We start from the raw sequence: 17699 nt of genomic DNA, 5'->3' as shown, positions 1-17699 counted from the left end.
TACCCATCCCTGGATACTTCCATTCAAACATCCTATGGTCATTTCAGTTGGTTTGATGGTCAAAAACGAATGATAAAACAATGTTATACGAGTTTTTCCCCGCTAACGTCTTTGACACATTCCAGTAGAGGTAAAAATGTACATGCGTGATTCCTGAACCGTCCCCTTTAGACTGACACCAGCAGCATTGACACGGGACAACGAGTGTAAGTCAGTTAAAGTTAGTCATTTCCCAAGGGTGCATCAGCAGCATGGGCCCGTGCTGCTGGAATTGTAAGCAGGGTTCTAAATTAACACCCGCCAACCAGCCAAATGCGGGTTAAAATTAATTTTGCCAGGTGTTAATAAAAACTTACTAGCCAGTTTGGCCGGTGATATATCCCCCTGGCAGTACTTCCTACATTTTCCATGACCACTGTGCCGTAATGCTATGTGATGACATCGCCCATAGTCTCATTGGCTGCGCGCAATTTGCGGTGAAACCAGCGCGAGAGACCATGGAAACGAACGGAGCATCTACCAGAAAACACAAGGAATTAGAAGAACGAACGGAGCCAGAGCAGGAAGCATAGACTGAAAGAGGAGGGAGTTAGCCAGTAAAATAAAGTAAAAAGTACATAACACATGTACATAACACAAATTCATAACACGTTATGAAATATTAACGCAAAACGCATTGTGTTTACCTATTTCCTTTGTGGGGGGCTGATGTCATGTAACAGAGGCCGCAAAACCTGAAGCAACAAGATTGTTTATTTTATTGTCTATGGAGTTAGCTAAAGATGGAACGTGAGGAGCTTGTAGGTGAAAATTTTCAGTTTTAAAAAGTTGCCTGATTAGTGATCACCACCAAGCGCATCATGCACTGTGCATAGTAGTCCAGGGAAAGTAGCGTTTTACGACCGACTAACTGTAAAATATTTTTTCCAGCATAAATCATTTATATGAGGTTTCCAGAACAACATACTAAAAGTCCTAAGAAATCCTAGTTGAGGAAATATGTTAAATTCTCATCAATCCGAGATGTGTGCCAATAAGGCCAGGCAACAATGCACCTCAATGGGGCTATTTTTTTAACTCCTATCAAAATGAAACTTTACACAATGAATATATCCATGAAAAGTAAATGCATAGAAAACTGATAAAGAAATAGATAGATAGATACTTTATTGATCCCCAAGGGGAAATTCAAGGTCTCAGTAGCATACAGACATCACACACACATTCACTAACAGCAGAAAAAAGTAATTAAAAGTATATAATATAAAAAACACAACTAAGCAATAAGGACAGCAGAAGATAAAGAATATACTAAAAATACAAATTGTACTAAATAACACTTAATCTAAATCAATTCTAACAGTATCCACATAGTGGCTGATTAATCAAGAGGCGCTTCCAATGACTGAGGCAGGGACCTAGCCTGTGATTTTCTGTGCATAGTAAGGTAAGGTAGCCTGGCGGGGCCATCCTATATCATTGAGATGTATAGTCTGGCATCGAACCATTCACCTCGCTTAATCCAAGGGGCGGGCAGAGAATTGTCTTTCAAACTGCCTAGGCATGCAATAGGCCAGCGCTACGACCATATCCGTATCCGGTCGGCAAAACGGCAAATACATCCTTCTTCGAAAGTAATGACTTAAGTGCATTGTGTTGCTCAACTTTCAAAGAAAAGCACAAGTCCAACTCCTCCAAAGTTGACGCCAACGCCGATTCAAACAACCGCTCTTCGTTCGCCATAGCCACCTTCCTTGTTGTTCACAGTCGCAGGACTGTCGTTATCCTGTTAAGCCCGCCTTAAGACTCTCTAACAAAATAGAGCGCTGTGATTGGAGAACATCCACGGTGCTAAGCCAATAGAAATCCCTATGGTTCGATACTAGACGTACAGGCTGAGCAAATTAATTTGCCGCCACTAGGGTGCGTCTAGATTTCTAGGCTAAAGGTAAGGTGCTCTGTGTGAGTGAGTGTCATGGTGATGGTGCAAATGAGTAAGTCCAACAGTGGAAGAATAAAGTCTAGAGACCAGCATAAAATAAATATGGACATATAAGAGAGTAGGCAAGGTAATATAAAAAAAAACTATAGAAAAAACTATATCTATATATCTTAATATAACTATATTAAGAAAAGGTATTTAAGTGTGGCCACAATCCGGCTGTGGCATGGAGGTAGGGGTTATGCATATGTGCTAATATAGCACGCAAACAGTGAGGCAGTAATACAGTGGTAAAAAGTGGCTAGTGGACAGACAGTACCCAAACATGGAGAGGGTGGAGAGGCAGACAGACTATGCGGAGAAGTCTATCTCTCCTTTTCCCTTAAGTGAAGCATTGAACAGTGCAATGGCCCTGGGGACAAATGACTTCCTCAGTCTGTCTGTTGTGCAAGGCAGTTAGCGAAGTCTCCAGCTGATCAGGCTCTTCTGCTTTACAATAGTGCTGTGGAGTGGATGACACTCATTGTCCAAAATGTTGATCAGTTTGTTCAGGGTCCTTTTGTCAGATATTGAAGTGATGCACTCCAGTTCAGCTCCCACTACAGAGCCAGCTTTCCTTACCAGCCTGAGTTGAAGGTGATTGAGTTTGCACCATTGCACAAAGTCCTCCACCAGGCTCCTGTACTCCTCCTCCTGCTCGTCCCTGATAAACCCCACAATTGCAGTATCGTCAGAAAACTTCGGCATGTGGCATGACTCGGTGTTGTAGCAGAAGTCAGATGTGTACAGGGTGAACAGGACTGGAGAGAGCACAGTTCCCTGTGGCGCTCCGGTGCTGCTGATCACAGTGTCAGAGAGACAGTTCTTCAGTCTGACGAACTGTGGTCGCTCGGTCAGGTAATCTGTAATCCAGGTTACCAGTTGAGCGTCCACACCCATCTGCAAGAGTTTGTCTCCCAGTCTGAGGGGTTGGATGGTGTTAAAAGCACTTGAGAAAGCAAAGAACATGATTCTCACAGCACTTTTCCCCTTGTCTAGGTGAGAATGTGTCCTGTGTAGAAGATAAGTGATGGCATCGTCCACGCCCACTTTCTCCTGGTATGCAAACTGTAACGGGTCTAGTGCATGGCGTACCTGGGGTCTGAGCATACCTGGGGTCGCTCCATTGTCTTCATCACATGTGATGTTAGAGCCACAGGCCTGTAGTCATTAAGCTCACTAAGGTGTGGCTTCTAATTGGTATTGTCCAGGGCTGTAGTCAAGACCGTCTTTGTCGAGTCCAAGACAAGTCCAAGACCAGGACTAGTTGAGACCGAGTCAAAAGAGGTTCGAGTCCAAGGCAATACCGAGTCCAAAGTTTTTCAAGTCCAATCACTACTGTCATGTTGGATACAGCTGTCAGCCTGTCATGTTGGATACAGCTGGTGTAAGAGGGTCATGCTGGTGACCAGCTTGCCAAGATTGACATTGTTGGTGTAAGATGGTCGTGCTGGTTTGCTAGAATGACCAACATAAGCTGGCATGGCCAGTTAAACCAGCAATGTAGACCAGCCACACCAACTAAAATGACGAGCTTGAGGTGGTGCGACAAGCAATACCAGTTGGATCACCATTGTAAACTGGGTAAACGAGCTGAAGGTATGTTTTCACAAGAGATTTGCTGGTCTAGCTGGTCAACCATCAAAGGGTGGTCAAACAAGCTGGTCAACCAGCAAACCATCTTTAGCTGGTCAGGCTGTTTTTTTCCCAACAGGGCTGTAATGTCAACGCACAGCCATTATTGCATTTATTTTGTCTGATCATGGTATACCCTTCTGTGTAGCATTAATGGTGTGTCATCACATAGCCTAACAAAAAATTGACTTAATGAAATGTCCCTTTTGCTCTGAGGTTTGTTTATAAAGAGTCAAGACATACTTGATTCATAATTTAAAGGATAATTCCGGCACAAAATGAACCTAGGGGTAAATAACACATGTGTACCGAGTTCGACCGTTCGCTGGGATTTGTTTTCATGCTAGTCGAATGTGACCAGTTTTATTGCAAACCGCTAATTAGCGTTTAACACTAGCCTTCGGGGCAGACGGGGCAGTAAAAAGCAATTGCTATTTCTATACCACTAACAAGGCTCAAAATAGCACCACACTTACATGGTAGCATAATGAGGGTCTCTACATGTAAACCGAAGCATTGAGAACTTTGTAAGTGTACAGGCAGTTTATTAAAAAGAAAAACATTACCATTCACGTCTGGTTCACATCCAGACAGGCGCCGTGGGAAAACAGAACTCTGGGATGTGAAGTGAATCTCACGTGAAACGTTGTTACCGAAAGAAAGCACTGAGCGCATAAGAGAAGCACTGAACGCAACAGGAGACATAAGAGATGGCAGGTTATTTGAACGAATTTGAAGACATCGAGGATGAACCCTTTCGGTTTGATGGACGTCCTTATCTTTTCGAGCCGGAATATATCGACGAAGAGCTGCGGGAGCTCCGTGAAAGGGCTATGAGAGAGAGCTACCTGTAGTCAATGCCGCACACAGCCTCGCACTTCTGGAAACTGGTGGTGTACCTGCGGACATTGTGAAGCTATGGCCACCGAAGAGGAGTGCCTGTGTTGCATGGAGTGGGACCTGTTGCGTCGCGACACCCAAGAGATGCAGTGTTTTGTAGAGTCTGAGGATTTCCCCTCATTGATAAACAGGGCTGTAGTTGAAACTTTTTTCCATGTCCCGAAAAGAAATTGGAGGCGGCGATCCATACCAGAGGGACCAGATGGACATCCACTAAGTAAGTACACTAGACAAGTTATGTTACATCGGAGCTATTATTTCTGATAGGCCTATATTGAGCAAATTACGTTTGATTTTAGTTCACATCACCTGCCTGTATGTGAATCAGACGTAAGGTTGCCAACCGTCCCGAATTGTGCGGGACATCCCGTGTTTTGGGTGATTTTGATTTGTCCCGTCAGGGACAGCTCCAGTCCCGATTTTCAGTCACAGCTCAGCGGCCTTGTTACTGTAACTAGGCTACTGTAAGTGCACAAAGTGTCCAGTGCCACCGCAACCACACGCATCTCGCACTGTGTGCACGACACCAAGGGACAGAGGGGCACCACAATTTACCAAGAGAAGCTTTACTGCAAACTGCTTTTCACTCTTGATTACAATGTCAAAATGCAGCAACAGCATCTTACATAACGATGATACTTTTTGGGTCCTCTCAGTCTCCATTAGCCTATGCACCAGATCTAACTTGAACGTTATGCTACTCGTTTTAATTGGGAACGAGAGGGAGAGAGGGTGGAAGTTTCCAGCTGGCTTGTCATTGTTGGTAATTGATTTCACCTTTTTAATATAAGAAACTTTTAAAAGGAAATCATGAGAACAACGAAAACAACGCGAGGAGATTGCGGAGTTATCTGGTTCACACTACTGACTATTTATAAAATGTGAGGGCACTTTGACATAGGCTGCAGGCACTGTGATTTAGACTGTGATAGAATATGAAGAGTGGTCTTTGCCTTTCTGTAATGGAATTGAATTGGTGAGTCTTGAAGTCTTAATCCGTTTCCCTTAAACTAAGCATTTACATGAATGCCAATTGCCAATTGAAACACTTTCCACTCAGATAGCTAGGTGGCTATCGGTTCATAATTCACTTTTAATTGCAAACAGAAAATATCAAGCTAGCATCATTACATGCTTCTATTTCCACAGGAATGAAGGTTGTTTATAACAACTTAATATACTTATCATTGTTAATAAATGTGGCACAAACAATGTTAGAGTTTGTAGACAACTAGCCATAGGCTATATTTGAATGGAGCTGGCAAAATATTATGAATAGGCCTACCGTGTAGACAATGCTCTTGAAGTGACAGTGCACCATCAGCATCAAATCGGTAGTATTTCTTAAGAAGTGTATAAAATAAAAACAAAATTACTTTGTCATTATTACCATTTGAATTGTATGTATATATATATATTTTTTTTTTTTTGGGGGGGGGGGGGGGGTTGGGGGTCCCGCATTGGAACTGAAGTGTCCCTCATTTGGGGTCGAGGAAGTTGGCAACCCTAACCAGATGCACTTACAAAGTTCTCAATGCTTTGGTTTACATGTAGAGACCCTCATAATGCTACCGTGTAAGTGTGGTGCTATTTTGAGAAATAGCCATTTCTTTTTACTGTACGTGTGCCCCGAAGGTTAGCGTTAAACGCTAATTAGCGGTTTGCAATAAAACTGGTCACATTCGACTAGCATGAAAATAAATCCCAGCGAACGGTTGAACTCGGTACACATGTGTTATTAACCCCTAGGTTCATTTTGCGCCGGAATTGTCATTTAAAAACTCACTGTTGAGAAAGAAAGTTTCAATGTGTTGTGAAATTGTGGAAGACAGTGCTGTTATCATAACATTAATAAATCACTACATAAATCAGGAAGTCATCACAGATATAACAGCCCAGGATCTTACAAAAGGAAAAAAATATATATTAAGGTTTTCACTTATTTTCAGTAAATGTTGCAGAATATTTAGCAAATATTGATTGGGCATATTGATGTTTTACTTGACATATTGTAGAATGACGGCTGGCAAATATGAGGTGCATTCAAATTTGGCAAACAGTGGCAAACCTTCATGGTGAACATGTTTTTTTTGAACAGTTAAATTTGAACGATTTGATGTTAACATTCCATTGTAAAAGCATGTTTACCTTCATCAAGCTCATGTCCAGGTTCACTATATGTTCGCGGAGAACTACCCCCACATGTTGTTTGCAAACATTCGCCTATGTTTGCAAATTTGAACGCACCTATTTTATCTTATCCCTTAGGGATCAGAGTTGGGGGGCTGGTCTCTTGGACGCTGGAGTCATGATGGCTTTGACATTCATCACAATTTCCCAGATCTGAATTCCATCCTGTGGGAGGCTGAAATCCGGAACTTGGTCCCTCGTAAGGTTCTGAACCACCATGTGCCCATTCCTGAGTGGTACCAATCTAAAAATGGCACGGTTAGTCACGAGTGATACATCAGCACAATCTAATAAGCTATAAACCTGTCCCACTAGCAATCCTTTTAGTTTACCCTGAGTATTCCCTGCCTTTATGCCCTATTATATTCTACTGCTTACTGCTTACTTTACTATACTCTAAACTTTGAATTCAAATGGTTTCTTCACAGGTAATAAGTAGAAAATGCATCGTTTTGTCACGTAAGGACTTTAGATTATGCCCCCAGACCTAGCATTGTAGGTCAATGGGAGTACTGGCCATTAGCTGCAGCTACTCCAGTTTGGTAGCACCTATTTTTGTCATTATTTTTCCTATCGACAATATTCGGTGATGTCTACACTGCAAAAAATAAAATCTAACCAAGCATTATTAGTCTTATATTAAGATCAAAAAAATCTATTTGGTATTATTTCAAGTATGAAGAGACTTACCTTGTGATCTCTTGAAAGATAATTTTGACTTAATGTAAGAAGACTTTGACTTATTTTAAGGAATCTTATCAAGACAAATTTACTTAACGCACTGCACTGGCAGCCAGTACTGCTTGTTCTTAGGACAAATTTCCTTAATGCACTGGCAGACAAATTTGCTTGTTTTCAGGATGAAACCTCTTAAAAGTTAAACTCTTCTTAAATTAAGTCAAATGATTCTACGAGAAAGTGCAAGGTAAGTCTCTTTATACTTACAACAATACCGACTAGATTTTTTGATCTTGATATAAAATTAATAACACTTGGTTAGATTTTATTAGATAAGTGTTTTTTTGCAGTATAGCGATCAAGATCCATGAAAAAATCGGGCAGATTTCTCCTTTAAGTAAAAATCTGAGAATGAAGAACACGTCAGGTTCATTAAAAAGTATTTTCTATGTATCACGAAAGGCTTCAGAGGGTGGGTTACAGTTAACACGATATATCCAAATAGGCCTACCCATGGTTACACTAGGCCGGCAACTGTGCTCTGTTCCCAGAGCATGCTTTCTCTGTCTATGATCTGCAGGCTTATAGGGCCTCCTTGACGAGGAGATTGCTAGTCCGCGGATAATGTGCTGCAATTGAATGGTAGCCTATGGAACCGCGGACCGAAAGAAAAAATAAACTAGCCTAAACATATTCCTGATTAGAAAATATGTCTTAATTTAGTGTTATCAAATAAAGAGACATGCAATTAGGGGGTAGTGGTGTCAGCGCTCATCCAATCTGCGCGTCTGCTGCGCAAGTAAAAGTGAACCACTGGAGATGGCGTGTGCAACAAACAACGTTATTTAAAACAATGAATGAAGTGGGTCTTGCTGTCCATGAAAACAGCATAGAGACTGGCTAGTCTAATCCAAAAATGAAAATAACAGGTCTTTAATTGTTTTTCATAAGGGTTATAGGTTTTCAGAACAGACAAGTCACATACAATCCACTTGGCTTTTCATAATTAGAGCTGCAGCAGATGTCATGCAGCTCAGAATTGATCATTACAAACTGTGTTCATAGACATAAACTGTTTGCTTTTGTTTTACTAATGATTAAAAAATAATATAGAAAAAGTCAGTTTGGGTTTTCGAAACACATATTTGAATGGTAGGCTATGGATACATTACTTGGGCTTATTAAACCCTACAGCAAGTAGCCTGCCTTGGTAGGGACGTTTGAATCATGTAAATCTGACATCAAATCAACTGAAACACTTCAAAATAAATGTATAAATAAATCCCAGAGTTCGGTTTTGTTAAGGTTGCATTATTTACCTAATTTACATCTGCATTGGATGACTTCCTAACGTAACGATTTCCTAACGTTTCGGGCCTACCCACTCGCCCTTTCCCTCCTCTCTCAGGTTTAAGGATTTTAAGGCTATTCGGATAGGCTACTCATTGGTGCTATTTCACACGCATTATAGCGACCCCCACTCACCGGGGCTAGGTGGAAGGTGTTAATAGCCGATTGGCGTAGACTAGGGCTGTCAAAATTGCTCAAAAATTACGTTTGAATTTTCCCTCTAAAATAAACACATGTATTCGAATATATTGGAATATCTAGGCTATATTATTTGCGCATTATGTCAATGACGCGCATCACGTCATCTGTTTTTAACTTTTTGGAAACTTTTGAATTACCTGAAAGAAGATAAATATTTTTCGTTAGTTTTGGAAGTTTATTTTTACGTAGCCTACAATGGATAGTTCCGACTTAAGTAGTATACTATAGACTATACTACTTAAACGGCACCAAAAATCAAAAAATCCAGTGGAAACTAGATGGCAGAAGTGTGTAGGCCAATCTGCCCAGCAGCTTTTTCTACTTTGTCATCTACAGAGTTTGACAGGTACGATCTTTCAAAACGCCATGTTATTTCCCATAGACAATCGACGCCAGGAAGTTGGATGGATACGGAAGTTAGGAGGCGGGACTTATTCTGGAGAGGTCTATTCCCGCGTTACAATCATCAGCCAATGAAGGTGGTCACTTCAGTCAAGCTCGTGCCTGAGAAATGACGTCATCCATAGCAACGAAGACTCCCTCTTAGTTTAGGAGTTGTCATTTTTCCTTACTAAGAGTAGCTCTGAAAGGCTTTGTGAATAACTTAATAAGAGAAACTCCTAGCTAAAATATTTTATTGCTATTTAGGAGTACTCCTAGTGGTAAGATAAAAGGCTTTGTGAATATGGCCCCTGGTGTCTAACCCAATGCATAGCCCATTTACGCAAAATAATGGTCGAATATTACTGATGATATTTCATTGTTATTTAAGAACATGCAGTGCGCGTAGGGCACCAAAAACATCTTGCTCGTAAAAAATCATCATACCGCATATTGTGGCGCGTCTGTTATTTAGCCTACTTACTGTAGGCTGCGCAAACCACAGGCCTTTATTTTGGGCAAGCCTGCATTCGAGGCAGGCCTTTATTTAATAAGGCTTCTGTTGAAGAATTTTATATAAAGCCTGCGCTAACAGTAATCCTCCTGCCCCCCCTACCACTGCTGTGTGAGCGCGTCCCTGGATAGTGTGGCATGTTCACGCGTTATGTCTCCTTGCAAACTTGACTAGGCCCAGGGCTCCAGAGTGCGACTTCCAAAAATAATTCAGTGGAAATGCATGGATTCCAGTTTCTTCCAGTAGCAGCAACTGGAATCCATGCATTTCCACTGAATTATTTTTGTAATCTGATCCCTTATCATACCTGTTCATTCTTACTCGTTGCTCGATTTATCGTGACTAAATTCAAGATGGCTGCAAACGCTAAACTTCATGAAGGTACTGTCTGTATAAATCGTCTTGTAAGTAAACTACCAGTGCTTTTTCAAAGTTCTCAATGTCTCGTTTTAAATGTCAGGGCCCTCGGAAGTCTACCAATGAAGTGTGGAGATACATTGAGCTTCGTAAATGGGTGTAAAACAGTGATTTATTTGCATGGCTAGCCCGATGCCGAAGCACCACTATTGAAAAAGCTGTTGGTAGCATCGGCTAACTAGCGCCAGATTTTGGAGTGCAGGGGACAAGCCGAGATGGGCTATGAGACATACGTTCACACTCGGTATCATGTTTCAATACACTTTAGGTCAATATCACACCGGAATTCTCCTTTAATTAATGTTATTTTTTTTTAATTCATCTTGAGATGTTTTAAGTTTAAATTTCAGCTCAGTGAAGCACTTAAAGCACCAACACTTCATTAATTACTTTTCTTGTAGAATTGTAAATCATAAGTCATAGGACAACCTATATAGGACAGTAATTAAGGAAAAAAAGTGAACCTGCTGCGGTGTTAAATGCGATGTGGTTGAAAATTTGGGTGCACCTAACTTTTGTGCTGGTGCACCTAAGAAAAAAGTTACCAGTGCAACCAGTACAAAAAGTTAGTCTGGAGCCCTGAGGCCTATAGCGCAACCATTTACGTCTTCATAAAATAACAACTTGCCAGATATGCCTTCATAGCTTTGGACTTCATTCAGCATTTTGTTTTTCCACTGGAAATTACTCTTCTACATTTGCTGCCTGCTGCATCCTTTCTGTTTTTATTGTTTAGAAAACGTTTGAGGTCTTGAGTTAATGCATTAAACATTGTTTGCTGGTAACCCGCCACAAATAGCCTACAGATTCTTGCGTGTGTACATTCTCTATTCTCTCCAAAATGTGCCCGTTCTATAGGCTGGCCAAGTGCAAAATTCTACGGCATAAAGCAGATGTATTTGTTTATTGTACAGAAAAATAAAAATAACCTGTCAAGCAGTCAAATGACTACATTGCAGTCAATAAGTAGGGCAAATTACGAAAGCAAAACGTGGGTCATAGTTGTCTAAGCCTCTGCTGTGAGGCCAAACCCATGAACAAAGATGCATTGATATCTGCAATAGTTTTTTTTTGGCGAAACAAGCTCACAGCCGAACGAGTCATAGCACTGAAGGGAGAGGCAACTGGCATGTGATCTCCCCACGGGCCACGATATTTAATCCAGTGTTTTGTCAAGTTGCAAAATGCTATTCGTTTTAACGAATTTTTATGATAGTATGAAGTACTTTTTGTATAGGGTACTATCTTAATTGCTTTATACTCAATACTTGACCTCTGTCTATTGAAAGTGAGAATGTGGCATGTGATCTACTGTGTAGGCTTCATAAAATAAAATAAACAGATTGCTAATGGCCTACAAGCTGATCTGGGTTGCGTTTCCCGTACAACTACGGAGGTTAGCTTTTTACTAACAGGATGCATCGTTCAACTAACCAACATGTAAATTACGACTGTTTCCCAAAACTGTCGTACTTACATAGTTCTGTAAGTTTGGAACATGATAGTTTCCAAACTTCAGTAGTCTGGACTAAGGTGGTTAATGACGTTTAGTAGCACGTGAATGGGCACCTGCACATACTTCTGTGGCGCATTGCGTTAAGGCCGGCAGATGACAGCCGCCGTTGCACAGCAGTTACCAGTCCCCTGTCCAAGAGTTCGAATCTGGGTTAAGATTTTGACAACAATATTGACATTGTTGTTTACCTAAGTTTATCTTTTGTGCAGATCATATTATCAAAATCAGAATCAGCCTTCTTGGCTTGGTTTGCGTAAACTAACAAGGACCCCTCCATGAAAATCAAAGGCTACATATTCTCAGCTGACTCGTCAAAAAGTGCGCACCACCTTATTATTATCTGCAGGTGTGTGACTTTTACTTACGTGCACATGGCTACAAATTGACTTTTAATGTATGTATTTTCTGCCCTGGGCATTTTAAAATATGGATGTATGGTGGTTAGAAGTGTAAATATCAATTAGAAACCTAAATATATTTATAATTATTAATTTGTAAACAAATAACTGGCGTCAGTGACGTCTTTGACATGAAGATCCCTGGAACTATGCTTCTACTAGCATTCTACCACAGGTCGAGAGGTGTAGTTGTAACTACACAACTTTACGATAGTGGTTGCAAACGTTCGTTGCTACTATGGTTTTGGGAAACACTAACGTAGTGTAACGATGCATTGGACTATGTAAGTTCCAAATATGAATGTAATTCTGCAGCATAAAGTAGATGTATTTGTTTATTGTACAGAAAATTTTGCGTAGTTGCGTTAACCCAACACTGACAATAATGTAGACAGCAAATTTCGATTTCCGTTACCACCGTGTAGTCAAGCCTTAAGCCATACCCAAGTAGCCTAAATCGAGGTAAATCGAGCTTTTTCAGAAGGGGCGGCAGGCAGAGCGATGTACAGTGGCAGAGCGACGCACAGTGGCTGAAAGTGGTACTAAAGCTTCACGCAGCTTCATGCCTCGTAATGCGCGACTGAAGTGCCATTTGAAAGCGATGCCAACTGTATGACCAGTTTTATTGCAAACCGCTAAGCGTTTAATGCTAGCCTTTGGGGCAGACGTACAGTAAAAAGTAATCGCTATTTCTATACCACTAACAAGGCTTAAAATAGCACCACACTTACACGGTAGCACAACAAGGCTTAAAATAGCACCACACTTACACGTACATTTGATCTGCTGCCAGCTTGTGGCGCCACATCGCCCAAAATGCTTGATTGCATTGCATTCTCCACATTTTTAGCTACATTTTTATGTACCACATCAGCATTTTTGTTTAGTGAATCTTTTGTAAATTGCTTTACAATTACCGTCGGGCTTATAGGCATATCGCCTGGCTTGCTTTGGTCACATCCTTTTAAAACCGCATCTTTTTCTCTCTCTCAAGCATTTCATCTGCTGCCAGCTTGTGACTCCACATCACCCATAATGCTTGATTGCATTGTATTCTCCACATTGTAGCAAAAGAGGAAGTATCTTTCAGTGTATATGTCTGGTGCGAGGGCCCCTTTTCAACAGGTTTAGGATGTACGAGGGGGTTGACTGAGAGGTTCTGTCTATCTGAATCAAATTCCCTAATTTGGGGTTTGGGGCTGACAAAGGTGGACTACTTCAGAGTCTCTCTTTGTCTCGGAGTCCCTATGCCCTTGGCTCGTACTTCATAATGTGTAACTCAATAAAATGGGGAAGAACTTCAGAGCTGTGTTAACAAAAAGTTGTTTAGTCATTCTTAAAAATGAGAGGTCAAAAATGACAGTGTCGTCATAAGAGTGACATGACACTGTCATGAACGTGTCATAAACAGGTCATAAACATTTATGACATAACGCTTCTGTTATTAAGTGACATTCGTTTTTTGTCTTAACAAGTTAGGGTTAGGTTTAGAGTTATGGTTAGGGTTGGGGTTAGGATTAGGGTTAGGTTTCCATGACACAGTGTCATGTGTTCTTGACAGTGTCATGTCACTCTTATGGCGATACTGTCAAGTAAAGTGTTACCAAAACTCCTTACTACGGACGTTTGTCTGCCCGTCTGGGGCTAAGAGGAAACTAACTACCCTATTCTTAGGGGAGTTTAGTCAAAATGAAAGCTCTTCTTGAAGACAGTTCTTATAACACATGAAATATAATTCATCACAATGGATCTATAACAATTTAGGTTCTATCCCTAAATACACTTGTATTTATCAGACAGATTTCCGTATCCTTGTTTGTGTGATGGGCATTTAGACCACAACGGGTCCTAGAACTTAGTTTCACAAACAATAAGTTTGCTAGCAAAGCATATTCGTTTTTTTTTGACTGCCCTGGAGCATAAGACTTTCTTTCCGCAATTCCTGGCTGAGTTCACTACTCCTGTGTATTTCAGTGCATTGCGCATGAATGTTTTTTGCCCATATACGGTGTCTTAGAAAGTAGCCCTCAAACCTACTCACCTGGAGTGAGGTCACCTCTGTAGACCGGAGTCTCTGTTGCAAGGCGTTCGATAGTCTCGGCAACACAGGGGAGGCAGAAAAATGCTATTGTAAATTATGATACTTCCCACATTTTCACTTTTCTAGACACATCACAAAATATGAGATGTCTCCTGTACTGCACACAGGAAATTCAGTCTGCTTTCCTCTTTTCAAGCACCTTGTGTCTTTGTTTCAATGTCTTTCTATACGGCTCTGGTTTGCTTGTGCTCTGAGTTCGTCCTTAAGGACGGTTGTTAAGGACCTGAAGCCGGTCTGTTACGTTCAGCACCCCAATCTACGAACCCATGCCATGATAGTGAATATAGGCACCTTGGGTTATAGCCCTCTGAATGGCCTCTATCACCTCATGAGGGAGGCCATCATCAAGCAATCTCTCCAGTACAGGGGCAAGACTTTCAGACACCATTGGCCTTGGAGCCTGATGCCAACTGGTCCACTCAATTGACCCAGCAGGTCCTTGTGACATGGGATCTGCCGAGGATGGCCATCCAGCAGTGGAATGTGATCTGCAAACCATGACTGAGTTGGCCAGTAGAAAGCAATCAGAATCAATTTATGTTTTTCCTGACACACTCTGTGTGCTGAATGAGCTGAAGAGGAGGGAGAATATAAAGTAGAATGCTTGGTCTATGGGTTGGCTAACATGTCTGTGCTGTGATTAGGAATGATAAGTGGTGCTTTACTGTACTCCTCTGAAGAGGTCCACATTGGATTCAACACGCTGGGCAGATATATTGCACAAAGCAATAGGAACTGGCTTTGAGCCCTCAAGGATCTTGATTAAGAGAAACATTTGAGGGGAACTGAATGCTTAAAGTGATTTTTATTAGTGCAAACGGACTAACGTTTCGATGCCCATGCGTCTTCTTCGACTTCGAAACGTTAGTCAGTTTGCACTAATAAAAATCACTTTAAGCATTGAGTGCTCCGGTCCTGCTCCTTGGCTCTTGTTAGACCTTGGATCTCCCTTTTTGACTTCTGCGTCCTGTTCCTTGAGCACCAACCAGGCTGAAGCGCAAGTGACCCCCTTCCACCAAACAATTGAGGGGAGTTACAGTAACACCTCCCCACTATTCAGATATGCCAAATGGTTGTATTGCCCATTCTTATTAGCACATGTGAGCCTTCCAAGAAGTGAACAAAGGTCTTTTGTACAAGATGAACTGAACAGTACTAATACATTAATGCAGAGGCATATCATTGGATACGTCCAAACACCATGCATAGTGCTGCCTTTGCATAGAGAGATACGTCTGTGGTGTGAGAGCGCACCTGCATGTCATAGACCAGTGGTCGCCAACCCGACCTGTAGATTTTTAGGACTTACCCAGTAGATCCCGAGAATAACAGGAAAAATAAAAACACACTCACCAAATTCCCGCATATTCGCCAACGTTTACAGGGCCTAAATTTCAGCGCGGGATTGCGAGTATAGTGCATGATTTATTCAAGACCCGCAACTCTAGCATCATAATGCAAGAAATTCCCGTACACATTTTACAGTGCTGTCTGATAACGTTAATCTAATAATGGAGAGGCATGAATGCGGGACCGGACGGACCAACTTCTAACCGAACATAACCCCATGCAGACACACACGCGCACAGCACCACTTTGCAGGTGCGCGCTCTCTTTCTCTCTCTCGCAACAGGACTTGTCACCGTTGAAGTCAAATTATGCTAGGTGCTTCTACATCAACTGCTAACTGACAGAAAATGAAAACGAAAGTTTAGCAATCAGGAACTGTCAGGAATTTGTTCTCCATTTGAAGAACGTAATCGATTGCAGACGTGCACAGACAGCTACAGACACAGAGCGCATCGTAGGCCCAGGCCTAGGTTACTTTCACTTTCTAGAGTGTGCTTTCATGCTTCATACCAAAACAGCGATCAAACATTATCAAATTTATCATGACGTGTTGTCACAAACACATACTCCAATTAGAAAATCAAAACCAAAATCATGTAATTAAAGACTATGTTAACTGTTATTATCTCATTAACGTCTGTATAAGGGGGTGGAGGATGTGATATTTTTGACCTGATACATTTGCCTAAATAAAAGGCCTTAAATTGGAAGTATTTTGGCTCTGATTCTCTTTTGACACTTCAAGGTAGATCTTGCCTTTGTTCAGGGCCGAGGTCAGGGATCTTGGGCTCAAAAAGGTTGGTGACCACTGTCATAGACCTTATGTCTAGCTGACTCTACTGTGAAAGTTGATTTTTTTTTCAGACACTGTGATCAGCAGCACCGGAGCCCCTCAGGGAACTGTGCTCTCTCCAGTCCTGTTCACCCTGTACACATCTGACTTCTGCTACAACACCATGCCACATGCAGAAGTTTTCTGACGATACTGCAATTGTGGGGTGTATCAGGGACGAGCAAGAGGAGGAGTACAGGAGGCTGGTGGAGGACTTTGTGCAATGGTGCAATCTCAATCACCTTCAACTCAACACTTCAAAGACCAGGGAGATGGTGGTGGATTTCCACAGGTCTTAGCCCGCTCTGCTACCAGTCTCAATTGATGGGGTCAATGTGGAGGTGGTAAGCACCTACAAGTATCTGGGTCTCCACCTGGACAATAAACTGGACTGGTCAGCCAATACTGATGCACTCTACAAGAAAGGGCAGAGCAGGCTGTACTTCCTGAGGAGGCTGCGGTCCTTCAAATTTGTGTGCAGCAAGCTCCTCAGGATGTTCTACCAGTCTGTTGTTGCCAGCGTCCTCTTCTATGCAGTGGTATGCTGTGGAGGAAGCACAAGGAAGAAGGATGATAGGCGACTTGACAGCCTGGTAAGGAAAGCTGGCTCTGTAGTGGGAGCTGAACTGGAGTGCATCAATTCAATATCTGACAAAAGGACCCTGAACAAACTGATCAACATTTTGGACAATGAGTGTCATCCACTCCACAGCACTATTGTAAAGCAGAAGAGCCTGATCAGCTGGAGACTTCGCTCACTGCCTTGCACAACAGACAGACTGAGGAAGTCATTTGTCCCCAGGGCCATTGAACTGTTCAATGCTTCACTTAAGGGAAGAGGAGAGATAGACTGACTGACAGACAGATAGTCTGTCTGCCTCTCCACCCTCTCCATGTTTGTGTACTGTCTGTCCACTAGCCACTTTTTACTACTGTATTACTGCTTCACTGTTTACGTGCTATATTAGCACATATGCATAAATCCTCCCTCCATCCCACAGCCAGATTGTGGTCACACTTATAGCTTTAATTAATATAGTTATGTATTTTATGCTGGTCTCTAGACTTATTCTTGCACTGTTGGACTCATTTGCAACATCACCATGACACTCACTACCTTACTATGCACAGAGAATCACAGGCTCAGTCCCTGCCTCGGTCATTGCAAGCGTCTCATGCTAAATCACCCACTATGTGGTTACTGTTTTAGACTTGATTTAGATTTAGTGTTATTTTGTATAATTTGTATTTTAGT

General features: G+C 41.8%; 1 protein-coding gene across 4 annotated transcripts in view; it reads left to right on the top strand.

Annotated features, from left to right (window-relative positions):
- The window catches only part of cpxm2 (carboxypeptidase X (M14 family), member 2), a 250882-nt gene that overhangs the window by 206016 nt on the left and 27167 nt on the right, over window positions 1-17699 (top strand). For 3 of the 4 annotated variants that reach the window (XM_042082909.1, XM_042082907.1, XM_042082910.1), the window contains one exon: window positions 6785-6964. The exons of the other annotated variant lie outside the window; for it this stretch is intronic. In XM_042082909.1, coding sequence (XP_041938843.1) covers window positions 6785-6964 — 180 coding nt within the window. The remainder of the gene's footprint in view (window positions 1-6784; window positions 6965-17699) is intronic. 4 annotated transcript variants of the gene reach the window in all.

This window comes from Alosa sapidissima, chromosome 24 (genome assembly GCF_018492685.1).
Source record: "Alosa sapidissima isolate fAloSap1 chromosome 24, fAloSap1.pri, whole genome shotgun sequence".
Classification (NCBI taxonomy): domain Eukaryota; kingdom Metazoa; phylum Chordata; class Actinopteri; order Clupeiformes; family Clupeidae; genus Alosa; species Alosa sapidissima.
The sequence above is the reverse complement of the archived record's forward strand: the minus strand, read 5'-3'. Positions and strand labels throughout refer to the sequence as shown.